Genomic DNA, 27,099 nt, shown 5'->3' on the forward strand with positions numbered 1-27,099 from the left:
GCCGTGCAGATACCAACTCAGGGATGGCCATGTTCACAGTGGGTGAATCACATGGTTTCTCTGTTTGTTTGTTGTTCCTTTCCATTCCAGAGTTATTGTCCATTGGTAGCGGTATCAATGGATCGTCCAGTTTGGCTTCTTCACAAAGCTCCATTTCCAACAGAGTGTACTTGGTTCCTTCATTGTTTTCCTCATTCCCAGGATGGCAGATGCAGGATTCCTCCAGAAGGCTTCCTAAGGTCCATGTGCTGTCAGCCATTTTGTTTCACTTTCTAACAATTTATCTATATATATATATATTTTTTTTTAAATTTATTTATAAAAAATCAAGGATTTTCGGGTCCCATCTGGGGTGCCACTTATTTATGTGACGGCTTAATGTTACCTTGTATGTGTTCTTGGTTCTGGGGTGCCAGCCAGGGAGAACCCTGACAATAATTTATCTAAATTAAACTAAACTAAGCCAACACAAAGGAGGTGTGGACAATAACCCACGTTACTCCCACACAACCAAAAGAAAACCTATCAATAGAAAAATCCCAACAACAAAAATAGCTGTCTTTCAGCCCCTAAACATGACATCCGGCTACAAACTCATTGCAACAGTCTACACAGTTCAGTAAAGATCTCTTTAAAGCAAAACTATGTAACTGTTACTGAAGAACAGCGCCCCCTGCAGCCACATGTGATGATTAACTCTTTTAGACATGTTCACACTCAAACATCAGACTCACTTTAATCAAGCTGCTGCTTTAAGGTAAAGAAAATTGCATAATGTTGCTTTAACAACAGATGAGAAACACCTCTCCCTGGTCTCAAGCCCCTTTTCCACTGGTTAGACTGTTTTTTAAAACCCACCAACATAATAACAACAGCAGCGAAACAATGTCCTCATGTCGGTAAAAGCTAATTTGCAGCAGACAATAAGTACTCGACTGATTTATTGGTTGGATAAGAATTGGCAGATATCAGCCATTCAGTGACGTGTTGCATCAGTGTTTATTTGCTGATCCACACAGAAGAAAAACATTTATTTTAAAGAATAAGCAGAACATATTCATTCATGTTCTATATATTTGGCTGCATTTGTGTTTTATTTTCATGTATAGCTGTTTATGATAAAGTTTATGGTTAAACGCCCCAATTACATTTCTTTTTCATCAGGGTTTGATGAGATTATTGCAAAAGATAATTCATAGATAAAATCAAAAGCTGCAGCGCCACCATGTGGCTGATGATATAGACTTGCAGGTGGGAGAAAAGTATTCCCACTGAGACAAAGGTTTAAATGTACAACAGAAGAGTTTCCTGCCACAATAAAACACAAACCTTCTTGTCTTCGCTTGAAAGCCGGAGTCAACGGTCACAACAGAGACATCATGTGGAGGAAAAATCCAGCAGCTGCAGAGCTTCACTGTGCAAAGACAAGCTGACAACTGCAGACATGAGTAACTGGCTGATGAGACACTGGTGGGACCAAAAAAAAAAAAACTCCCACACAGACAGGAAGTCAAACTGAGGACACTTAAGGTGAGTGATTTCAAAATAAAACAGGACATATCTACAGAGTCCAGGTGGGATTTCACAGTTTAATAAAGATAAAAGAAAGAACACATTCAATTATGTATTTGAATTATAATCTGTTACAGTTCATCACATTTCAAAACAAAAAGCTAAACTGTCTGCAGACGAGTGTATTCATCAAACAGAATTACGAGCCATGAAAATAATCACACATAACCACAGACTGTATATGGAACATAACACACAGCCAGACGATGTCCTTTCTGACATCGTCCTCCACTGAGTCATTTGTGAATAATAACAAAGACATATATATACGTACGAATGGAAAACATCACAGGTTGCATTCAAACTTTTGTTTCATGACTGTGGCAAAAATATACAGAATAAACTTTTTTTAGGGGCCAATGCCGATACCGATATCAAGGAGCAAAAAACTATCACTTACATATAAAATTGGCAATAATAAGTAAAACAATATTTTTTAAAGAAATAAAGATAAATTGAAAGAAAACACAAATACGACAGAATATATAGAACTTGAATTAAGACAAAAAAAAATTCAATGTAAAATATAATCATAATGCACATTGTTTATCCTGTAAAATAAACCTTTTCATATCGCCGCATATCTTAAAAGGCCCATATCAGCCAATTGAAATATTGAACGTAAACACAAAAGCAAATATCACAGCATTTCTTTTTTCATTTATACTGAAATTCAATCCAGATCATGTCATTCTTTCCAATGAGCTGTTACAAAACTGGTGAGTCTAATACGTGAAGGTCTTTAAGGATGAATGTTGATTTTCATGTTCTAGTTTTCTCGAGGATGCACCATTCATAGTGGTCCTGAAACAAAGTGACAATAACTGCAAATTTCTAAAATACACACTTGATACTTCAACCCTACAACATGATCAAGGCTGTTCATAGTTTTACACAAAGGATTTGAAATTTGAGACAGCAATTGAACTGCATACTTATCGTACAAGAACTATTTAATAATGATATGATGGAGTTTCAGTTGAGGTTTATTTCAAATGCACATGAGCCAGTAGCTTAACAGCCAGTTGTTAATATTTGTACCTGAAGCTGAATGTGGATTTTCATTAACGTAGTCAGACCTCTCCTCTGGATCACCTCGGGTTCCTGTAAAGATCAGACAGAAAACGACTTGAAAAGGTTGAGAACCACTGTTTTATTCATTTAGTTGATTTCGTTGCCACTCTAATATCTCTATTACAACCAGCATCACCAGCTTCAGGTGCTCCACACGTGTTCCAATGCAAATGAACGTCCTTTTTGTTCAAACATTATATGGGCGCAGCAAAACCGATCCATGGTTCATTTTGATCTGGGTCTGACTACATTCTGGTGCATTTGTCTGGAGCCTGGTCTGAGGCACCTTTCCACCTGTAACTCTGCTTCAGACTCAACTGAAAAGTCCAAATGTCTGTCTTTGGGACCATGTGACTAAAATGAGATGTTGGAAAACCACGCGTGTGTATTGATGTCATGACATTGTGTTGGACATTTCTGTACTCATCTGCCCGTCCACCTGAAATCAGAAGGTTTTTCATTTCAGACTTCTCTGCAGGAGGCACATTTTATATAGTACCTTCCTCCGTGTTTCCTCTGATTGATTCATAGATGCAGTTGTCACCTACGAGTCAATAAAAAATCAAATCAACATGAAATGTAATTGGAAACTTTGTGACTAGATTCTTCTTAAAAGCAACAACTTAGAAATAGCTGTGAAGGCATTCAGTACGAGAAGGAAGGCTGACCGTGGAGAAGAGACGAGTACACTTGCAGTTGGTTTTCATCGTGGTGGACAGTTGGGTCTGAGCTCTGATTGGTTCTCAGAGACTGGCTGAGCCTGAAACAGTCAAATAATCAGAAGTGAATGAAAAAGAAAAAGTAAAGTATTGCTGTTTTGTTGAAGATGAAACAAGAGAGAGTTGAACCAACCTGTCACAACACAGATCTGTGAAAAAGACAATAATGATCACGTTACATGATTTTATTTTTCAACCTCTGCTCCATGATTCTTAATATACAGAATAAGCTTTTTTTAGGGGCCAATGCCGATACCGATATCAAGGAGTAAAAAACTACCACTTATATATAAAATTGGCAATAATGCTTGAGTAAAACAATATTTTTTAAAGAAATAAAGATAAATTGAAAGAAAACACAAATACAACAGAATATATAGAACTTGAATTAAGACAAAAAAATGTTCAATGTAAAATATAATCATAATGTACATTGTTTATCCTGTAAAATAAACCTTTTCATATCGGCGCATATCTTAAAAGGCCCATATCAGCCAATTGAAATATTGAACGTAAACACAAAAGCAAATATCACAGCATTTCTTTTTTCATTTATACTGAAATTCAATCCAGATCATGTCATTCTTTCCAATGAGCTGTTACAAAACTGGTGAGTCTAATATGTGAAGGTCTTTAAGGATGAATGTTGATTTTCAAGTTCTAGTTTTCTCGAGGATGCACCATTCATAGTGGTCCTGAAACAAAGTGACAATAACTGCAAATTTCTAAAATACACACTTGATACTTCAACCCTACAACATGATCAAGGCTGTTCATAGTTTTACACAAAGGATTTGAAATTTGAGACACCAATTGAACTGCATACTTATCGTACAAGAACTATTTAATAATGATATGATGGAGTTTCAGTTGAGGTTTATTTCAAATGCACATGAGCCAGTAGCTTAACAGCCAGTTGTTAATATTTGTACCTGAAGCTGAATGTGGATTTTCATTAACGTAGTCAGACCTCTCCTCTGGATCACCTCGGGTTCCTGTAAAGATCAGACAGAAAACGACTTGAAAAGGTTGAGAACCACTGTTTTATTCATTTAGTTGATTTCGTTGCCACTCTAATATCTCTATTACAACCAGCATCACCAGCTTCAGGTGCTCCACACGTGTTCCAATGCAAATGAACGCCCTTTTTGTTCAAACATTATATGGGCGCAGCAAAACCGATCCATGGTTCAGTTAGATCTGGGTCTGACTACATTCTGGTGATTCACCTGAAATCAGAAGGTTTTTCATTTCAGACTTCTCTGCAGGAGGCACATTTTATACAGTACCTTCCTCCGTGTTTCCTCTGATTGATTCATAGATGCGGTTGTCACCTACGAGTCAATAAAAAATCAAATCAACATGAAATGTAATTGGAAACTTTGTGACTAGATTCTTCTGAAAAGCAACAACTTAGAAATAGCTGTGAAGGCATTCAGTACGAGAAGGAAGGCTGACCGTGGAGAAGAGACAAGGACACTTGCAGTTGGTTTTCATCGTGGTGGACAGTTGGGTCTGAGCTCTGATTGGTTCTCAGAGACTGGCTGAGCCTGAAACAGTCAAATAATCAGAAGTGAATGAAAAAGAAAAAGTAAAGTATTGCTGTTTTGTTGAAGATGAAACAAGAGAGAGTGGAACCAACCTGTCACAACACAGATCTGTGAAAAAGACCATAATGATCACGTTACACGATTTTATTTTTCAACCCCTGCTCCATGACTATCGTGACAATAGTTTGGAATAAGTTTGATTTAAATGAAATGAACAAGAGCAGCTCTCACTCTTTGAATTCCTGTACCAACACAACAGTAGCAGCGAGAGGAAGAGAATCAGTGTGATGCCACCAACCAGCACAATGACCAGCGGCACAGGAGACGTAGAGGGAGGTGCTGCAGGATAATGGGATCAGACGAGGAGCAGTGAGGAGCAAAGGCAGATCCATGACGTGGAAAAATATAGAACCAACACTTCAGCAGACATTTTGACGTGAAAAAAAGTAACTGTGTGAATAAGTTTTGTACTTGAAGAAATATATTAATATGTGCAAAAAAGGTTTGTAGTTGTAGAAATACTTTGTATATGTGTAAAAAAAAATTTCCAGCTGTAAAAAATATGTGAAAAAGTTTTATAAGTGTATTGACCAAGTGGACCTGGTGTTTAGAAGCCGTCTCAGTGAAAATATTGCATGAGTCGAAAAGTTTTTAATCTACTTCTCAACCTGGAGACTCCTTTTTTACCTCATATTGATCACACTCACATTTTACTGACATCCAACTCTCCTCTGAGAAGTTTCCTGAATGTTCACACTTGTAGAAACCTTCATCTGACTTTGACACAGCTGAGATTTCCAGTTTCCAGCTGACTTCACTTTGGAGGAGTCCACCATTTTTGTAGAAAGAGAAGCTGGAATAGAGGTTTCTTCTGAACGATGAGCATCGGAGAGTAACGGACTGTCCCCCAGTCACAGGATGGGCAGGGCTCTCCAGGATAAGACGATCTGGAACTGTAAATAGTTAAAAAACCATCAACAGTGTGAACAACCTGATAATTCAGCTCGTATATAAATAGAATAGGTCTAAATATTAGATGTTAAAGGGGAGCCAAAGTCATTCAATGCACTTTTTGTCAAATTCTGCTCCTCACGTCCATGAGCTGTATGTTGTGTGTGCGCTGGAAAAACATCTGGTTTAAATACACAGCCCTGGCTTCAAGAGAAGGACATCTGAGCTCAAGCAGGGTAGAATTGAGTGTGAGTGCAGAGTTTTGAGTGAGAGCATCACAAAATCTGAATGTGACATCAATAAGTCCTGCTCTCAAACCAAAAGACCACCCTCTTGAGTAAAGAGAGGGAAACAGCCTCCGGATCGCGCTGCAGGCTGTGGCGTCCACACAGTTACGTAATGTCTGCTTGTTTAACGGCAGACGGACACACTCTCGCAGCTGATTCTGGTCGTTGAACGTGTGGTTTGTGTAAATAAAGAGGGTGAATTTCATCCAGAGATCATGTTTGATGTGATGCACCTTGGTAAATGGGGGGGTGCAGCTCCTGAAGGAGCAGTGAAGAGAGGCAGTGTTCCCCAATTTCAGTTACTCTACCTTTAACTCACATTTTGGGATGTTGGAAACATGCACAGTGTTAATAGATTCAATGAAAAACTACAACCTGAAGTGATGTTGAGTGCGTTGCTGAGCTCTGATCCAAATTCACACCAGAAAACTCCAGAAGGAAGTCTTCCCATGGACCATGTGAACCTTGTGATTGTCTCCTGAGAGCTGCACTCTGACAATCCTACTTCGTCTTCAGAAAACCTCCACAATCTCCACTTATCAGAGTTTCTCTCGCAGGTCAGATGGACAAAGTCATCAAAGTAGTGCTGCACTGTGTCCGGACTCACTGTGAGAGACACTGATGAATAGGAATCTGAAAAACGTGACATGAAGTGTGAAACAGCAACTAATGGTTTAAATTTGTCGAGCATTAAAAACGTGAAGCCATCAGCAGAGACTCCATCTCAGTCACAGTCTTGTTTTTGGGAATAAGGTCATAATATTACGAGAATACATTTGTAGATTAAAGGTGTCATTTTAGGCTTTGCGTCATTTTACAGAGGAAACGTCAGAAGGACGACATCGTTTGTTGACATCACAGTGACATCATGATGATGTCAGTCCGAGCATATGATCATAAATAATATCAACTTCAGGTCAGTCCTATAGGATGCACACAAAAAATAACTTCATATGACATTCGATTTTGGGGAATGATTCTCTGATCAATATAAGCTTTAGATTGTCTCTCTAACCCTGTATTTGTCTTGACCTTTGACCTATCACCTCTAAAAGTTAATCACCTGGAGGAACCAGCCAAAGTAATGTTCCCGAAGTAACTGACCGACTGAAGTGATAACATCTGCTTCAAGAGAAAGAAACAAACTTACCTCCAGACCAGACCCACTTTGGCTCACTGTACTCAGTGTAAAACACGGGGTCTCCTCTTCCAGCTCGACATGCATAACCTGCTGACTTCGTCTGGCCTTGGATGACGTAGGAGTTTTGTTCAGTCCCTCCGTTGCTTCCTGGGAGCAGCTCATAACTGTACTTGTCAGGAATGTGCATATCCATCATCCAATTTGGAAATGTCTGTTGACATCTGGGGTCTTCATATGAACTAATCAGGTCAACTCTGTACCAGTAGAACCTCCATCCTGCAGTCAGATGTTGAACCCCACAGGTGAGAGTCACTGAGGCTCCAGGAGTCAGCCATGACGGAGACACAGTGACGACAGGTTGTGGTGCAGCCGCTGAAACGGAACATCGTCAAAACAAAAACACAGCGCATATGAACATAAATTGAAGGAGACATTTGTCAGTTTCTCAAAACTCAGTCTTTCTCACCAGAAACTGTTAATGTGACGACATCGCTCCACTCGGTTGTGTTATACAAGTTCTTCTTGTCTTTAGCCAAACACCTGTAGTTTCCACTGTCGGACGAGGACGCATTGACAATCCTGTATTCATTGCGTGTTGGAACAGTATTTGAGCTGGGTTTCCTCCATTCATACTCCCACTCAGTCAATACATCTGCAGGGACCTCACAGCGGACAGTGATCATCTCACCGCTGAATATCAGAGACCAGTCAGGTTGCAGGGCCACAGACGACTTGTGGGAAACTGATCACAAATAGAAACAGAGAACAGAAGAAAGTGGAATGGCACTCAGTACAGCTCATACCTCCACCAAACTTTACAGATACCAGTCCTGTCATCTTTTCATCAGAGAAAATAATAAAAAAAGAATCACACAATCTTAAAGCAAAACACTATGCAACTTTTTAACTTTAAAACAGCAGCTTCCAAGTTAATGTAATGATTCTCTGCCTTAATATGGAGAAAGTTTCCTCCTTCACTCCCTGAACGTCTGTTCTCTGTAACTCTGGTGAGTGGGTGGTAATCCTGCTGACAAACAAATAAAGAAAGAAACATACAGGGACAAAATATAACCTCCATAGCGGAGGTAACTAGTCTTCGGATTTCTAAACTGACTCTTACCTCTTTTCTCTATTGTGACTAGGTTGCTGTCCTCTGTGAAGAAAGTTGTGTCTCCTCTCCTTCCTCTGCAGTTGTAGATGCCTTCCTCTGAGATGCTGATTTCATCATCTGTTTCATTATATCTTATGATCTGAGCTGCAGAGGAGGCTGAGGTTCTTCTGAACCAGTCGTATCTCCACTCAGCCGCGTTATCCACAGAGCAGATCAGTGCTACGCTTCCCTTTCCTGTTATGGTTGTGTTATCGGCAGTCAGCCTGGGCCTGGGATTATTGGCTTTCAAAGTGTGTGAGAGAAAATGAAAGACAAATTAAATGGGGAAAAAAGATTAAAGCGTATGAAGCAGAATTTCACTCAGTAGAGGGCAAAGTTCTGATAGTAAAATATGTAAGACAAAAAAGGTCTAATAATGAATCTCAAAATGTAAAAGGTTCATTGATCCCCACATAGCTAAATGCTTTTGGCCCAGATGTGGCCCACACTGTCACACTGTCATCCAGCCCACATACCTCAAGGAATGATGGCACTTGGGCAGTCCACTGCTGTTTGCCAGAGCTGGGCCACAGATAAGCCGTAGCAATACCGTTTGTCAACCAAAAGATTTGTCAGCCCAGATTTGTTATGTGCTGTTTGAGCCATGTTCACCATTCATGGCCCACTTGAGGTCCACATCCAGATTACACTTTGCCTAGAGCACCTGATGTGTGCCAAAAAAGACCCAGGTTTGTTTTAAGGTATTTGTGCCACATTTGCTGTTTTACATGTGGACCAGTTTAGGTCCACACCCAGATGCTATCTGGGGATTGGGGCGGAAATTGGTTTAGTAGTTTTTACATAATCCTGCCAAGAAAAACAAATAGAAAGAGGTGAAAACGTAACGTCCTCGGTGGAGGTATTGAAAGATGATTGGACTTACGTGTTACTCTCAGCTGGAAGGCGTCACTCCACTCTGTTGAGGAATACAAGTCCGCTCTGGCCTTACACCAGTACTCTCCACTGTGGAAAACAGAGGCAGTGCCGAGCTTGTATTCACTGTGTGTGGGAGCTGTGTTTGTACCAGTGACTGGTTGGTGGGAGCTTGTTGTCCTCCATTCATATTCCCACTGGGTGTCTCCTCCTCCCTGGATCTCACACCTGACAGAGATCGTCTCACCGCTGAATATCTGAGTCCAGTTGTGTTGCAGCATGACAAAGCTTCTGTTGGACACTGAACATTCAAACACAAATATAAAACCAACAGAGAGAACTGGTTAATATTGCTGCTGATTGGTTCTGTTTTCATCGTAGCCAGTCATGAAAGCATGCTACTCACAGGTTTTCTCGATGTGATGCACGTGACTCTTCTCTGAGAAGAAATCTGAGTTAGTCCTTCTTCCCCTGCACCAGTAGATGCCTCCGTGTGAGATGCTGATAGAGTTTTGCACAGGATTTGTTGCGATGGCGGTTTCATCATCGTCTGGGGAACGTGTGAACCAGTCGTAGCTCCAACCCACAGACTCCTCAACAGAACAGGTCAGAGTCAGAGTGCCGGCCACTGGTATGGACGTCCTGGATGCTCTCACTGTGGCTCTGGGTTTGTGTGCTGCTTGGTAAAGAATATTGACATCATTAATTAGGAATCCTTCCTTAATACTTTATGAAACTCAGTTTATGTAGTGAAGCATCTATTAAATTAGCCAAAAATTATATCTTCATCATTAATTAGGACACAATTCATTATTAATCTTTACATCTGTAGTAGTATACATTTATTAAAGAAAATTTAAAAAAAATATATTTTCAATGTTGATTAGGAATCAATTCATCATTATTTTATAATTCTGTATATGTAGTCTAAATCATTAACATAGTAAAACATAATATCTTCATTAATAATTAGTAATCAAGTCATGATTATTTTATAATTAAGTATATGTAGTTATATAGTACACATGGATAAAATAATAATTCCATTAGGAATCAATTCATGATCAAATTAAATAATTCAGTATATGTAGTATAAATCCATTAAAATAGCAAAAATCTATATTTTCGTAATTAATTAGAGATCAATTCATTATTAAATTGTTTATGTTCAGTATGTAGTATATATCAATTAAAATAACAACTAATAATATCTTTATAATTAATTAGAAATCAATCATGATTATTTTATAATTTAGTACATGTAGTATAAAATGTATATTTTCATCATATATAATTGAGTATACACAGTCTGCATCAGTTGTTCTCTGCTCCTCCAATGTTTTTATAATGTCTATGTCAAACAAAAACCTAAACTTAAGTGAGTGAATGATATGATTGAATTTCTGTCCGTGTGAAAGGTCGACGTAAGGAACTGAGATCAGGTATTTCAGCTTTGACTGTGGAGACTGAACGACGCATTTATTTAGAAGAAGAAACGTGGATTGGTCCGGTTGTCGACACCATGTGGAAAATACGCTTCATGTTTCTACTGTCCCATTTATTGTGAACTGCTTTACTTGTATTTCTCTTTATGCTGTATCTCAACATGTCTGTGGGTGAACTTCCCAATGATTCTGGATATCTCACCTGATACAGAAAGAGTGGCCCTATTGCTCCGTTTGTTCTCTTCTGAGCTGTTATGGTGAGCAATGCACTGATAATCCCCATTCCTGTCTGGCGTTAGCTCTGGAATCCTGAGGACGTTCGTTGAAGGGATGGAGACGAGTGGTTTGTCGTTCCACGTGAATTCATAATACCACTCACTGACATTTGCTTCTCTCATGTGACACGTGAAATTAACGTGCTCCCCAGAATATAGAGTGGTTGAGTTGGGTTCAAAGGTCAGCTCAGCATCTACCCCCCCGCACAAACAGAACATAGTTAGAGGAAATACCAACCAGAGTTTTGTTCTATAAGTTTGCAGTTCATATATACTCACTAATCTTAGTAACAACATACACAAAGAAAAATGGGATGTAATATCCATATTAATAAAGATAGATAGCAATAAAGAGAAAGAGCTGACTCACATTCAGTGTGTCCACAGGAGAGGAGTGTATTCAGCACTGAAAGAAACATTGGCATCTCATCAGACATTATTAAACCTGGTAAATAATCAAACACAGTACAGACTCTAGTAATAAGTCTATTAGTAAGTACTGTTATATTGTAAAAGCGAGTATGAGCAGTAGTATTAAAACTACCCATCAAAGAAATTGTACAAAAGTATGAAATGGCTTGAGAACCAAAAACTCAATGAATAAAAGAAGTTAAAATATCAGTGATCTACTGTCTTTGATCCATTTATTTGAATTCATGTGGATTAGATGATTGTTTCTCTGATAATCATCGGGACAATATTCACAGCCTGTAACTTTAAAGTCTATAATTCCCATTAGAACATCACAATGTTTGATTTGTTTCTAAATCAACTTTTCTTATATCAAATTATCTTTTGGCAAATAAATCAATGAATCAGGTATAAAATTGGTCTTTTTTCATGTGTCGGGCATCAAATAATAAATTTAAAGAAAATATAATTTCCACTTTCTAACGGTTCTCCAACAATCACAATTTAGTCTCAAATAAAGGTTATTTAAGTGCGTGTAACAGAATACATGCGGCTAGTTACTTCTGCAAATAGATAATGACATTTCAGTTTCAGCGGCCGTTGCTGTGGTTGGACAAACATCTAATAAACACTTTGCATTCATAGAATAAAAGTTACTGATGTACTCACAGAATAACGACAGCACACCGAGCAAAGAGTGCCCCATGGTCCCATCCAGCAGCGCCACTCAAACACACTTCAAGACAGGTAGAGAATCAGTGGAACACATCTCTTATCAATATGAGAGAGGAAGGTATTCGTGCACTTCTGTTTCCTGAGTCAGTTTCCTTCTTCACAGGAAACTCACACCTCAACACTGAGGTTGCTTGTATTTTAATATGTTTCTGTTGCTGTCGAGCCACCGTGATATAAATAACCAAACGTCCCTGCACGAGACAGAACTGTCGTCGTTATAGTTACTGAACATTTTGAATTATATGATATCTGAAATAATGGGGATAGCAATGATGGTAATTTAATACAGTAAAAAAGAAAATGTAGTATTCCCTCAAATATGTCTTCAGTGTAAAGTATCTTTGTAGATTATGATCATTTCATGATGTGGAAGATGTCTTTGACTTGTTGCCTGACGGGAAACATGCAATCAGCTGTTAAAACTACAGCACGCAACATGTTTCCTTTAATTCTAATTCTAATTCCAAAGACGTCTATATTATCACTGATTTACAGGCAAGCAAATAATCTGACATTTGTGTGTTGACTTAATTCATAAACACTAGAATGACACAAGATGTAGAATTTACCTCTGAGTGCCTCCGCCGAGCCCCGACAGTCCAGTTCAATCAATCTGCAAACACTAATATATCAGTTCTCTAAATGTGAATCATTCACTGGGAAACTGGTGGAAAAGTCCAAAATGTTCATTTTAAACAAAACGAAAAACTACCTGCCCCTTTGTCCGTTTCTGCACCAAACTCATTGGGTTCTTGGTTCCATCCTTCTGCCAAGTTTTGTGGATATTAGTTCAGTAGTTTTTGTGTAATCCTGCTGATAAACCAACGAACACAACAATGGACATGGGTGAGAACATGAGCTCCTGGGTGGAGGTAGCGACGGCTTTCATGGAGATCAGAAGATAATATATCAATATATTGAGTCTTTTCAGGATCCTTCCTCTGACTCTAGATGCTCTGCATGAAGATTGCTGCTTAAAATCCAGACTTTTAAAGAGCATGTATCTATGATGTCTGAAATGCTGGTGATCACCTTCAATCACACAGTGTGAATAAGAACATAACAAGAACCACGTGCAGCAGTAGTTTTAATTTATCACATTTACTTTTACCCAAACTGCAATTGTTACGATGATGGCTAAGGTTCCATGTTTAATGGGTAAATAAACTAGAGTCAACTGGACATTGTCTCATTGCATTTCGTTCAGTTGTGTTACTCTACACATTGATATATAAATGAATCATAAAAGTACAATAAAAAGGTAAAATCATAAACTGTACACAAACACTTTATCACCAGTACAAAGCATATTCAAGTAAATAAACCCCAGAAATCTCATTGTAACAAATCATGAATATGAAAAGTTGTGAAGAAATAAAGAAATGTGCTTCTATGGAAATGTGTAAAACGTGTTGCAGATGGCAGCTTCACATTTCATGTGAAATACTGTGCACATGAAAAATCCCTTCATGCACCAGTGTGTTAGTGGTTCTGTGTGTGTTCATGGCATCATGGATTTAAGACCTTTTGCAATAAATGGCAAAAAGGTGAAAGTGCAGAATAAAAGTGGATGATTTCACACACAGAGGAAAAGTAAGAGATCATGGGAATAAAACAAACAACCTGCTGGACGTCAGAGAAAGTCGAGATAATGACGTCACATAAAATAGAGTGAAGCAGCAGGTCAAGATAAACTTTATTATCCCCAAGAGTCCGTTTGTGTTACAGCCAGCAGAGAATAAAGGAAAGTAATAATTCTATACACACAACGCACATGTATATAAGGGCCTGTAGATCACATGATGCTTTAATGAGGCAGACGGTCGCAGGGACGAATGAGTTCTTACGTCTCAAAGTCTTTCATCTTGGTTAGATTCTATAGATCTGTGAGCAGAATCCACATTAAAACTTCTCCCCTTGTGAAAGACGTTTATCGCTGGTGGACCTTTGCACAAACAGCATCAGTGTCGGCTTCAAATGTGAGTTTGTTTTCGATTGTTGTTCCCAGATATTTGATGGACAACTTCAACAGCTCGGCCATGAATAAAAACAGAGGGAATCGGTGGAGGCTACTTCCTGAAGTGGATTATCGTGTCTTTAGTTTTGGACACATTACACTAGTCGTTAAAAAATCCTCCATCACCGACAGAAAATCAACCTCGAAGGTGAAACGATGATGATCTGTGTGTTTTCTCCATAATCCAGATGGGAAATAGTCCCGCCCCCTACTGTTTGACTGACAGATGTGGTTAGTTTATTTAAGCTTAGCTTAGTTTAGCAAAAGCTAGAAACAGGCAAACACCCAAACACTAGCCCCTCTGAAGATTAGTGAGGTTATAAATGATGAAATATCATGTTTGCTCAAAACAGCAAAAAATGTTCTTGCCTTGTTTCAGTAGACTTTTAAAAACGGTTCACAAACCTTCACTTTACGTACAAAGATAAGTTTGGTTTAATAAACTCGGGACTGAATCTTTTACAGCTTCACGTAAGCTTCATGGTGATTAGACAGGGTCGATGGAGGCAACACTGCAGGATGTCTGCACTTGAGCCTGGCGAAGTCTACATGTGGATTTGTCTCTGAACGGGACAACAGACAGGAAAGTTCCGGGCTGCTGTTGTTACGACGAGGTCTATGGATCAAGGGGGCGGGGCCTGGATGGGGTTTTGCCTTTGGGCGCCAGGTTTCGGACACTTGCTCTGGGCTAAGTTGGCAGATGGACGGTGACTGCTGTTGGCTGCTGCTGTTGAATCGTGGCGACTGGCAGAGCAGCTGGGTTTTGGGTGGTTTTGTGAGGATCTGGATGGACTGCAGAAAGATGTCGGCTGGTCGGGTTGACAAACCACAGAACTGAGCTCATGTCGGAGGTTGGACCTGAGGTCGGGCCCCTGGCTCACCTGATCAAATGTGCGGCTGGTGACTCGGTCTTTCTGCAACATGAGAAACTGAAACTCCGACGAATCATTGTCTGTAGTTTCATCTGTCACCACACGGGTCACAGCCAATGATGCTGCGTGAAAACAGAACCAGGGAAGCTGTTGGTGAAGAAAATGTTGGAGCAAGTCTTTATATACAGACGCTGGTTGTCTGTATATACAGTCACTGATGGTCTTTATATACAGCAGGGGTATTCAACTAAAATTTAAAGAGGTCCAGTAAGAGAACATTTCTTGAAGCAAAGGTCCAGAAGATCATAATGTCTAACTATTTAGTGTGATATATATTTAAGTAGCCTAGTAGTTGTATCAACATCTGCATGTACTAAATACCTGACTGTTTCCTGAATTCAGTACGATTCAAAAACTTTTTGACAATATTTATTGTCACGTAACATAGAACTGAACATATATGTATGATTGCAGATATGTATAATGTTCCCTCATTAACTAAATAAAAGTAGGGCTGCATTTCAAAATAAGAGAAAATAAATAAAATGTGAAAATTGTGCATGTTCAAATAAAGGGCTTAACTTCAGAAAAATAAAATAAAGGGAGCAAAAGCTTGAATTTCCCTTTTTCTGTTTCACATCTTGACTCAAAAGTCTCAACCAATTTTACAGATAATAAATCTCAACACATCTTAACAATTGAACAGTTTTAGAACCACTTTCTTCCCCTCTTATATCCCACTCCCCCACTTTGTTCGTCTGTTTCTCTCCCTTTCTCCGTCTCACTCCTCTGTTTCTTTCCCTTTCTCCGTCTCGCTCCTCTGTTTCTCTCCCTTTCTCCGTCTCACTCCTCTGTTTCTTTCCCTTTCTCCGTCTCACTCCTCTGTTTCTCTCCCTTTCTCCGTCTCACTCCTGTTTCTCTCCCTTTCTCCGTCTCACTCCTCTGTTTCTCTCCATTTCTCCGTCTCGCTCCTGTTTCTCTCCCTTTCTCCGTCTCACTCCTCTGTTTCTCTCCCTTTCTCCGTCTCACTCCTCTGTTTCTCTCCCTTTCTCCGTCTCGCTCCTGTTTCTCTCCCTTTCTCCGTCTCGCTCCTGTTTCTCTCCCTTTCTCCGTCTCACTCCTCTGTTTCTCTCCCTTTCTCCGTCTCACTCCTGTTTCTCTCCATTTCTCCATCTCACTCCTCTGTTTCTCTCCCTTTCTCCGTCTCACTCCTCTGTTTCTCTCCCTTTCTCCGTCTCACTCCTCCGTTTCTCTCCCTTTCTCTGTCTCACTCCTCCGTTTCTCTCCCTTTCTCCGGCTCACTCCTCCGTTTCTCTCCCTTTCTCCGTCTCACTCCTCCGTTTCTCTCCCTTTCTCCGTCTCACTCCTGTTTCTCTCCCTTTCTCCGGCTCACTCCTCTGTTTCTCTCCCTTTCTCCGTCTCACTCCTCTGTTTCTCTCCCTTTCTCCGTCTCACTCCTCCGTTTCTCTCCCTTTCTCCGTCTCACTCCTCTGTTTCTCAACTTTCTCCGTCTCACTCCTCCGTTTCTCTCCCTTTCTCCGTCTCACTCCTCCGTTTCTCTCCCTTTCTCCGTCTCACTCCTCTGTTTCTCTCCATTTCTCCGTCTCACTCCTGTTTCTCTCCCTTTCTCCGTCTCACTCCTGTTTCTCTCCATTTCTCCATCTCACTCCTCTGTTTCTCTCCCTTTCTCCGTCTCACTCCTGTTTCTCTCCCTTTCTCCGGCTCACTCCTCTGTTTCTCTCCCTTTCTCCGTCTCACTCCTCTGTTTCTCTCCCTTTCTCCGTCTCACTCCTCTGTTTCTCTCCCTTTCTCCGTCTCACCCCTCTGTATCTCTCCCTTTGTTTTCTCTACCTGTATCTCTATCTTTCTTTTTCTTTCTACCGTCTTTTCGTGTGTAATTTGCCTCTAACTCTCATCTGTCTGCACTGTAGAGTCGCAATGTTTACCGCCTGGAATGCACAGACTTGATTGGCTGAGTAGTATCACGTGGGATGGCTTAACTCGCATGCAATTGGTCTGTGCATTTCCTCATCCGCTAAACCACTACCGTAAAGACTACAAAAGCTGCGCCGGTTACAAATAGAAGCGCCCCGTCAGGTTTTAAATCATAACCTTCTGTTTTGGCTGTAGGTCCGGGTCCGTACGGGACGGCTTCTGGGTCCGGACCCGGACCGCGGTCCGCCTGTTAGTGACCTCTGATATACAGTCACTAATGGTCCTTCTGTAGTGGTCAAAAGTTTAGTGTGACAGTTGAATGCCAATCGGGTTCACCACATATATCCAGAATAAACGGGACGGGAGGCTGATGATTCCAGAAATAGACAATTTATTCAAGTCGGACAAATGATTTAAAAAGACAGCACAGGATCATGGGCAAAGTATGGAGTACTGGCCTGTACTTGATATAGATAACAGATTAAAAAGAGAGAAGTTAAAGGCTCAAGACCCAATTCAACAAAGCTAAAATATCATGCGTAAAACGAGCACAGCACACTTTAAGAATCCCAACACTGGTGTGATTGCACCAGTGGATTATCACTGCAAGCGATATTATACAATGAAATCACAGAAGAGGGCCTCAAGTTTACGGAGCCAATAACTCACCAATATTCAAGCCATTACACCAGGATTGCACAGTACCCGTCAACCATATTGCACATTACCCATAGAACAAAGAACAAAATAAAATAAAACAAAGAAACCAGAAATCAAACAAATTAATCAGAAAGAAAACTAATTCTAAACAAGGCCAAATAATCTAAATGAAATCTAAATGTGGGAAAAAACAGTGACTGTAAATATCCTGCCTGAAGGCAGCCCTATGAAACAAACATGTTGTATTAGGTCACACAATTATTAAACAAGTTTATCAAAATGTTTCAAAACATTTACAAACATAAAACACATCGTTATGCCATACCTTCAATTCATTAAAATAAAGCAGAGACCCACGCCGTCCTTATTGTCTTGACGACAAGTACTAAAACAGGAAAGGACAATTACATTTAATGTCACAGACACAATAGTATAGACTCTGGATAAATGTTCCAGCGCATTACTTACAAGTATCGTTCCCATTAGTTTGTGGGTACACGCTGAGTGGGGGAGATTACAGCGTGCCTGTATGGCGACGCTGATACCGTCTCACACACACACACACACACACACACACACACACACACACACACACACACACACACACACACACACACACACACACACACACACACACACACACACACACACACACACACACACACACACACACACACACACACACACACACACACACACACACACACACACACACACACACACACACACACACACACACACACACACACACACACACACACACACACACACACACACACACACACACACACACACACACACACACACACACACACACACACACACACACACACACACACTCAGCTGTACTCTGGGCTCTATGAACAGAAATGCACTTAATGTTTACGGAACGTTTTCTGCGTGATCTCCATTTACTTGAAAGTGACTTTGAGTTAATAAAACTTACCGCAACAAACAATTGGCGTCCACACCTGCTGCACCCACGCTACACTTCCTTACAGTACCGGCAGTGGAGAGAGAGAAAGAGGGAGAGAGCTACTACGGTGTCCCTAAATAAACTTCGCCAACTCCCCTCATCCTATAGGCATCGCCGTCCTGTCAGGTAAATTAGAGCTATGATTTTATATCTACAATGACATGTAAGCATAACTGGGAAAGTAACACTGCTAAAACTATCCTGTTTTAGCTAAAGCTTTTATTAAGGACTAATCCCATTACATTTATATACAGTCACTGATCATCTTTATATACAGACGCTGGTTGTCTTTATATACAGTCACTGATGGTCTTTATATACGGTCACTAATGGTCTTTATATACGGTCACTGATGGTCTTTATATACAGTCACTGATGGTCTTTATGTAATGGGGTCAATCCTTAATAAAAAGACAACCAGCGTCTGTATATAAAGATGATCAGTGACTGTATGTAAATGTAGTGGTCAAAAGTTTAGTGCGACAGTTGAATGCCAATCGAGTTCACCACATATATCCAGAATAAACGGGACGGGAGGCTGATGATTCCAGAAATAGACAATTTATTCAAGTTGGACAAAGGATTTAAAAAGACTGATCAAATGTAGGGAGTACTGGCCTATACTTGATATAAATAACAGATTAACAAGAGAGAAGTTAAAGGCTCCAGACCCAATTTAACAAAGCTAAAATATCATGCATAAAACAAACACAGCACACTTTAAGAATCCCAATGCTGGTGTAATTGCACCAGTGGATTATCACTGCAAACGATATTATACAATGAAATAACAGAAGAGGGCCTCTAGTTTACAGAGCCAATAACTCACCAATATTCAAGCCATTAAACCAGGATTGCACAGTACCCGTCAACCATGCACATTACCCATAGAACAAAGAACAAAATAAAATGAACAAAGAAACCAGAAATCAAACCAATTAATCAGAAAGAAACTAAATCTAAACAAGGCCAAATAATCTAAATGAAATCTAAATGTGGGAAAAAACAGTGACTGTAAATATCCTGCCTGAAGGCAGCCCTATGAAACAAACATGTTGTATTAGGTCACACAATTATTAAACAAGTTTATCAAAATGTTTAAAAACATTTACAAATATAAAACACATCATTATGCCATACCTTCAATTAATTTAAATAAAGCAGAGACCCACGCCGTCCTTATTGTCGTGATGACAAGTACTAAAACAGGAAAGGACAATTACACTTAATGTCACAGACACAATAGTATAGACTCTGGATAAATGTTGCGGCGCATTACTTACAAGTATCGTTCCCATTAGTTTGTGTGTACACGCTGATTGGAGATTATTACAGCGTGCCTGTATGGCGACGCTGATGCCGTCACACACACACACACACACACACACACACACACACACACACACACACACACACACACACACACACACTCAGCTGTACTCTGGGCTCTATGAACAGAAATGCACTTAATGTTTACGGAACGTTTTCTGCGTGATCTCCATTTACTTGAAAGTGACTTTGAGTTAATAAAACTTACCGCAACAAACAATTGGCGTCCACACCTGCTGCACCCACGCTACACTTCCTTACAGTACCGGCAGTGGAGAGAGAGAAAGAGGGAGAGAGCTACTACGGTGTCCCTAAATAAACTTCGCCAACTCCCCTCATCCTATAGGCATCGCCGTCCTGTCAGGTAAATTAGAGCTATGATTTTATATCTACAATGACATGTAAGCATAACTGGGAAAGTAACACTGCTAAAACTATCCTGTTTTAGCTAAAGCTTTTATTAAGGACTAATCCCATTACATTTATATACAGTCACTGATCATCTTTATATACAGACGCTGGTTGTCTTTATATACAGTCACTGATGGTCTTTATATACGGTCACTAATGGTCTTTATATACGGTCACTGATGGTCTTTATATACAGTCACTGATGGTCTTTATGTAATGGGGTCAATCCTTAATAAAAAGCTTTAGCTAAAACAGGATAGTTTTAGCAGTGTTACTTTACCAGTTATGCTTACATATCATTGTAGATATAAAATCACAGCTCTAATTAACCTGACAGGACGGCGATGCCTATAGGATGAGGGGAGTTGGCGAAGTTTATTTAGGGACCCCGTAGTCTCCCTCCCTCCCTCTCTCACTCTCTCTCTCTCTCTCTCTCTCTCTCTCTCTCTCTCTCTCTCTCTCTCTCTCTCTCTCTCTCTCTCTCTCTGCACTGCCGGTCCTGTGAGGAAGTGTAGCGTGGGCGCAGCAGGAGTGGACGCCAATTGTTTGTTGCGAGCCCAGCGTACAGCTGTGTGTGTGTGTGTGTGTGTGTGTGTGTGTGTGTGTGTGTGTGTGTGTGTGTGTGTGTGTGTGTGTGTGTGTGTGTGTGTGTGTGTGTGTGACGGCATCAGCGTCGCCATACAGGCACGCTGTAATAATCTCCACTCAGCGTGTACACACAAACTAATGGGAACGATACTTGTAAGTAATGCGCCGCAACATTTATCCAGAGTCTATACTATTGTGTCTGTGACATTAAGTGTAATTGTCCTTTCCTGTTTTAGTACTTGTCATCACGACAATAAGGACGGCGTGGGTCTCTGCTTTATTTAAATTAATTGAAGGTATGGCATAATGATGTGTTTTATATTTGTAAATGTTTTTAAACATTTTGATAAACTTGTTTAATAATTGTGTGACCTAATACAACATGTTTGTTTCATAGGGCTGCCTTCAGGCAGAATATTTACAGTCACTGTTTTTTCCCACATTTAGATTTCATTTAGATTATTTGGCCTTGTTTAGATTTAGTTTCTTTCTGATTAATTGGTTTGATTTCTGGTTTCTTTGTTCATTTTATTTTGTTCTTTGTTCTATGGGTAATGTGCATGGTTGACGGGTACTGTGCAATCCTGGTTTAATGGCTTGAATATTGGTGAGTTATTGGCTCTGTAAACTAGAGGCCCTCTTCTGTTATTTCATTGTATAATATCGTTTGCAGTGATAATCCACTGGTGCAATTACACCAGCATTGGGATTCTTAAAGTGTGCTGTGTTTGTTTTATGCATGATATTTTAGCTTTGTTAAATTGGGTCTGGAGCCTTTAACTTCTCTCTTGTTAATCTGTTATTTATATCAAGTATAGGCCAGTACTCCCTACATTTGATCAGTCTTTTTAAATCCTTTGTCCAACTTGAATAAATTGTCTATTTCTGGAATCATCAGCCTCCCGTCCCGTTTATTCTGGATATATGTGGTGAACTCGATTGGCATTCAACTGTCGCACTAAACTTTTGACCACTACATTTATATACAGTCACTGATGGTCTTTACATACAGTCACTGATGGTCTTTACATACAGTCACTGATCATCTTTATATACAGACGCTGGTTGTCTTTATATACAGACACTGATTGTCTACATATACAGTCACAGATGGTCTTTATATACAGTCACTGATGGTCTTTATATACAGACGCTGCTTGTCTTTATTTACAGACGCTGGTTGTCTTTATATACAGTCACTGATTGTCTTTATATACAGTCACTGATCATCTTTATATACACTCACTGATGGTCTTTATATACAGTCACTGATCATCTTTATATACAGTCACTGATGGTCTTCATATACAGTCACTGATCATCTTTATATACACTCACTGATGGTCTTTATATACAGACGCTGATTGTCTTTATATACAAACACTGATTGTCTTTATATACAGTCACTGATGGTCTTATTTAAGGATGTGTTGTGCAATAATGCATTCAACGTGATACCATAAAATGGTGTGCCTTTCGGCATTCAATAAATTTGGTTATCAAAATAAAATATTGAATGTTAATATTTAAAATATTAATATTAAATTATAACTTTAATTGATTAAAGTTACCTCGGGGCACCACCCTTCAAAGGAAGGGAAAAGATAGCCAATTTATTGATTAAGTCTCATAAAAGTACTAACTACAAATTTGGAACTCTGATTAACAATTAAATTAATAACTATAACCAAATATTACCATATAGATAGTTAGCTAAGTTGAAGGATATGGAGTTCTTGACAGTGTAGAGGTTGGCAAAATTCACTTATGCAACATTAATGAAAAAACATTTGTGAAAGAAAAACATTTATTATGAATATAATAAAGTATAAAAACACAAATTACTAACGGTGTACTTACTTATGCAACATTAATGAAAAATGATTTGTGAAAGAAAAACATTTATTATGAATATAATAAAGTATAAAAACACAAATTACTAACGGTGTACTTACTAAACAAAGATAGGTATGTGAGTATGCATGTGTGTGTGTCTGTGTGAGTCAGCGTGCTTCCAAAATGGCGGCTGGCCAAAGAGATAACACCCTTCCCCCCCTATTGGAATGTTTACGACATGTAGCGGGGGTCAGAGCTAATTAGGTGAAGAGTTATGCGTGTGTCTGTGTGTGTGTGTTTGTGCCAAGTTAGAGAAAGAGTGTAGAGTGAAATGCAAAGAAAGACTGTGAAGAGCATAACAAACTTTAACCTTCGAATAACTTATAACCAAAATATCACAACACAAATCAAACTTATAAACATCACACAGAATCGAATAAACAGTCTTTGCTTAGCCTAGTATGATTATTAAGCCCAGTTGTGTTACCCGTCCGTGGAAGGGGAAAAAGAGTTGCTGTGCAGTTCGCTGTTCTGTGAAGTCGTCTTGCTGGTTTGTGTGGCTCCTGTCTTCGTGGTTCTGTTGAGCTGTGCAGCTCAGTTGCTGTTTGAAGTTCTCCTGCAGGACATGTCGTGTTCTTTTTTCCTTAGGTAGAGATGGTAGAGTCGGTCTGGTTCAAGAAAGTATTTATTTAGAAGCAATGAACAGCTACTACATAGCTATGGGCACTCAACGTACAACCCGCAAGCCGCCTAATACCGCCAGGGAAGTCAAGAGTCGCCCCGAGCGGACGGTGGGTGCAATATTTATAATAATAGGTAGAACTTCAGCAGGAGGGGGAGTCACGTGGCTAGTGCACAGGCTGGTCCCAGCCTCAAGGCACTGGAATTTGTCAATGATGAGAAGCCGCTCCAGTTTCGTCCCTCCTTTGACAGTCGCTGGGACAAATCTTCACATTCTGACAGTGTTTGGTTTGGTGTTTTAAAACAAGCCTTGAATCGGCTGACAGCTTGTGAGCTTTCAGTATGGCATGCACCTGTTCCTATCTGTCCTTCAGACCCTAGTGGCCGCTGCTTGAATTCTTTCTAAGGGTATGTCAGTATTTTTTAAGAAAACAGTGCATTGATCTATGTGTGATTTTTGGAATAAAGCTAATGGAGTTTATGCTGTAATATTGTAAGTTAGGTATTAGAACAAGTTAAAGTACAGTTTATTGTCTGCCACAGATGTACAGTCTTCTCAGACAGGCATTATCAGACAGGTGCAAGACTGAACTGCGATGTGACGCACACACACACACAACAATCAACTTCAAGATTAAAACCAGCCAGCAACGGCTACTATCAGTCACTATGTGAAGGCCACACATTTTCCCACCTATTCAGATTCAGCCCAAACTGCCCCTGCCCCCACCCCTGTCTAACATACTGCACTTGTTTAGTTCAGTTTCATTGCCATCTTCACAGACACATATTCAAAGAAGAACATAGATTTTAGTCTTAACAATATTCAAAGGAAAACATAGATTTTAGTCTTAACAAATCCCTCCTTTCACACCATTTCATGGTGTGAACAACTTACTGGGGATCATCCCACGAACTCCCCAACCTCCATCACATCCAATGCAAACTCATCACTATCATCACCACCCAACAAAGCAACTGATAGGGTGGGGGAGGGGGCATGGTTTCCTTGGTCAGAGCCGTGGTGATGAGTCGGCTGAGCAAGGTCCTAAAGCAAGGGATGCAGCAGCAGCCACAGGTGACTAGGATAGCTGAAAAGATAGCTAGGGAGAGGAGGCAGGATGCAATTCGCCCTTTCCATTTGCCGAATGCAGTGTTCATCCAGCTATGTAGGGGGTTGTTAATTCCAGAGTCTGCGGCCATGTCCTGTGCCATGGTGCGTAAGGCGGAGAGGGCCCTGGTCACCGAGCCATCAGGGGCGGTATTGTTGGGATAAATGTACAACAAGAACTCCCTATCATAGTGCACACCCCACCCTTTTCTGCCAGTAGGAGGTCTAGGGCCATTCGGTTCTGTGTGACCATAAGGGACGTAGGGGCGAGCTGTTCGGATAGGCCTGTTATGGCATCTCGAGTAAGGTTGGTGAGGCGTTGGAAATTGAAATGGACGTAGTTAATGCGATCCACGTTTTTGTTGGGAGTTACCCATATCCAGATAGACACAAATCCCGCTGCAACTTGATCCACTAATTTATATTGGTCTGGAACACCCCGAGGAAACCCTATGGTGTCTATGTATGTGGGTGAGTCCCTCTTTAAGTCAAAATGTGTTGTTCTTCGTCGACGGGTGCTAGTGGGTGTTTCTGGGCGGGGAGAGAGGATAGTCAGGGGCATGGCCAATTGAACAAGTGTGCAGGAAACCTTCCAGTTTGAAGGAAGGCGGTTCCTCAAGCGTTTTCCTCCACAGTACCAGAAGAGGTCACTGCGGGCCCACTCCAGCTGTGTGGCGTTGTGCCAGTTGGTAACATTGATGTTTCTAGAACACCAGGAGGACGGTATCGAACCCATCTCTCTGTGAGATGAGTTACCTTTTTTAGTCAGACACGTGTAATTTCCCTTTACTGGAGTAAATATAGGGGGCAGCGTGTTGTTTGGCGCCGGGGGAAAGAGATGACTGAGAGTAGAACAGTTGGCGGGACTGGCTTCCATGTGTAAGCCATACATGCAATCAAAACTGGGTCGATCCGAGTCTATCAGTAGGGGGCCGGGGGTGGTGGTTTAAGGTGGGCCGGGGCTGACTGCAGACTATTCAATTAGTGAGGTTTTGGGAACGGGCGGTAAAGTGGACCCATTTTAGCCATATGTTTTCATCAGTGTATCCAGTCTCTATTTCTACCACATCTTCAACGGTACTGGCGTCGTAATATTGTACCGCAGGGGAGCTGGGTGGGGATGGTAGTGGTGAGGTGGATTCAGGGGGAGAGCTCGTGGAGTCATCAGACAGGGAAGGGGAAGGCTGAGTTCTAGGGGAGGAGGAACGGACGTTTATCCTAACGATGCCCATTGGGTCAGCTCCTGTCATGTCTACTCCTAAAACAAAATAATAAGGACTTGTTGGTGCGGCTCTTTTAGTCAATTTGCTATAGTGGAGATGTTTAAGAGTCATTAAGAGACTATTGTCGGGGGAACCGGCAGGCGTGATCCTCCAGGTGAGGGTGATGTTTCTTTGGAGCTGTCCTAAGGGGTTTTGTGCATTGTATCTGTGGGTGTAACCCTTGGGGCCTGTGTTCCACAAAACGTGTTATCAAAGGTTTATCATTTTGCATTCATCTCTAAACCATTGTTTTTTATATATGATATCAGGAACCATATGAACATGTGATGTACAATGCCGAAAAGTAATTTTTCATTTCTAAGCATGTGATTGCTTCTAATATCAATGTGTGTGTGTCAGTGACATTTGGTGTGTCACTTTCATGTGTGTGTGGTGTGGGTGCGATACCATGTATCTCAGGCGTCGAATGAATCAGAGTTTCCACCGCTCTCTCCTGGCCCCCCCCTCATCAAATCTGCCTGAGCAGCTGCACCTCGTTCCTCCGGACACTCCCTCGCCCAATGTCCCCTCTTTCCACACCTGTAGCAGGTGTCTGCTGTTCTGTTCGTGGAGGAATACAGGGCGGAGGTGAACGGCTGGGGCTGAAGCCACTTCAGGTCTCTGAAGAGGGGCACAGTCGAGATCGTGGTCCACTCTGACACACTGAGGCACTGTAGGATACAAAGAAAACTTTTTCTGTGCAGATTTATCTGTTCGTTCACATTCATTGGCCATTTTATCACATTCATTCCCTTGGGTAGCACACTGCATTTGTAATGACAAAGAAACAGTTGCAGGTGTATGCTTTTTATGTAGATGCAATGAAGAGATGTGTGTGTGTGTGTGAAGAGTTGAACTGTGTGAGTGTGTGTGTGTGAACTATGTGTTGTGAGAACTACGTGTGTGGACTGAGGGAATATTAAAATCCCAGGAGATAAGACACAGACACATGCTGAAGGCCTCTTCGAGGTCTTGTTGGGGGAGATGAGCACAGTCTCAGATTTGTGGCTCTGATGTCATTTTGGCAGTTTACACAAGCAGAAATAGTATGCATAAGCAGAGATAATATTTAGTGTGGTATAATGATAAAATGTTTCCATTACATTCCTCCCTTTTGATCATAAAATGATCACAACATCAGATACAAAATTTACTTGCAAAATGTCAGCACATATTATATCTAAGGGTGAAAATCTCAAGTAAAATTCTTAAGTAGTCTTTATCTTCCAATTCTAAAA

At 40.5% G+C, this 27,099-nt stretch overlaps 2 protein-coding genes and 1 long non-coding RNA gene across 3 annotated transcripts; all 3 read right to left on the bottom strand.

Moving 5' to 3' along the window:
* Nucleotides 1-2,365: 2,365 nt before the first annotated feature.
* Nucleotides 2,366-7,675, bottom strand: LOC117756548. The gene is made up of 10 exons (XM_034577091.1): nt 7,304-7,675; nt 6,473-6,786; nt 6,387-6,411; nt 5,623-5,868; nt 5,147-5,254; nt 5,008-5,023; nt 3,315-3,406; nt 3,146-3,190; nt 2,614-2,676; nt 2,366-2,376 (listed from the first exon to the last, which is right to left on the bottom strand). Exons 1-10 carry the CDS (start codon nt 7,488-7,490, stop codon nt 2,366-2,368), a joined length of 1,107 nt encoding a protein of 368 aa, XP_034432982.1. The 5' UTR covers nt 7,491-7,675.
* Nucleotides 7,676-7,746: 71 nt separating this feature from the next.
* On the bottom strand, nt 7,747-11,028 carry LOC117756549 (Fc receptor-like protein 5; the record flags this gene model as incomplete). The annotated part of the gene is made up of 5 exons (XM_034577092.1): nt 7,747-8,036; nt 8,415-8,687; nt 9,328-9,618; nt 9,724-9,993; nt 10,965-11,028. Coding segments are annotated over 5 exons (1,188 nt in total), but the record flags the coding sequence as incomplete, so codon positions are not given.
* Nucleotides 11,029-11,120: 92 nt separating this feature from the next.
* Nucleotides 11,121-12,280, bottom strand: LOC117756312. Its single transcript, XR_004612774.1, has 3 exons — nt 12,118-12,280; nt 11,408-11,443; nt 11,121-11,231 (listed from the first exon to the last, which is right to left on the bottom strand). It is a non-coding gene; the product is annotated as an uncharacterized LOC117756312 (long non-coding RNA).
* Between the last annotated feature and the right edge of the window lie 14,819 nt (nt 12,281-27,099).

The sequence above is a fragment of the Hippoglossus hippoglossus genome, chromosome 22, assembly GCF_009819705.1.
Source record: "Hippoglossus hippoglossus isolate fHipHip1 chromosome 22, fHipHip1.pri, whole genome shotgun sequence".
In the NCBI taxonomy this organism is placed as follows: domain Eukaryota; kingdom Metazoa; phylum Chordata; class Actinopteri; order Pleuronectiformes; family Pleuronectidae; genus Hippoglossus; species Hippoglossus hippoglossus.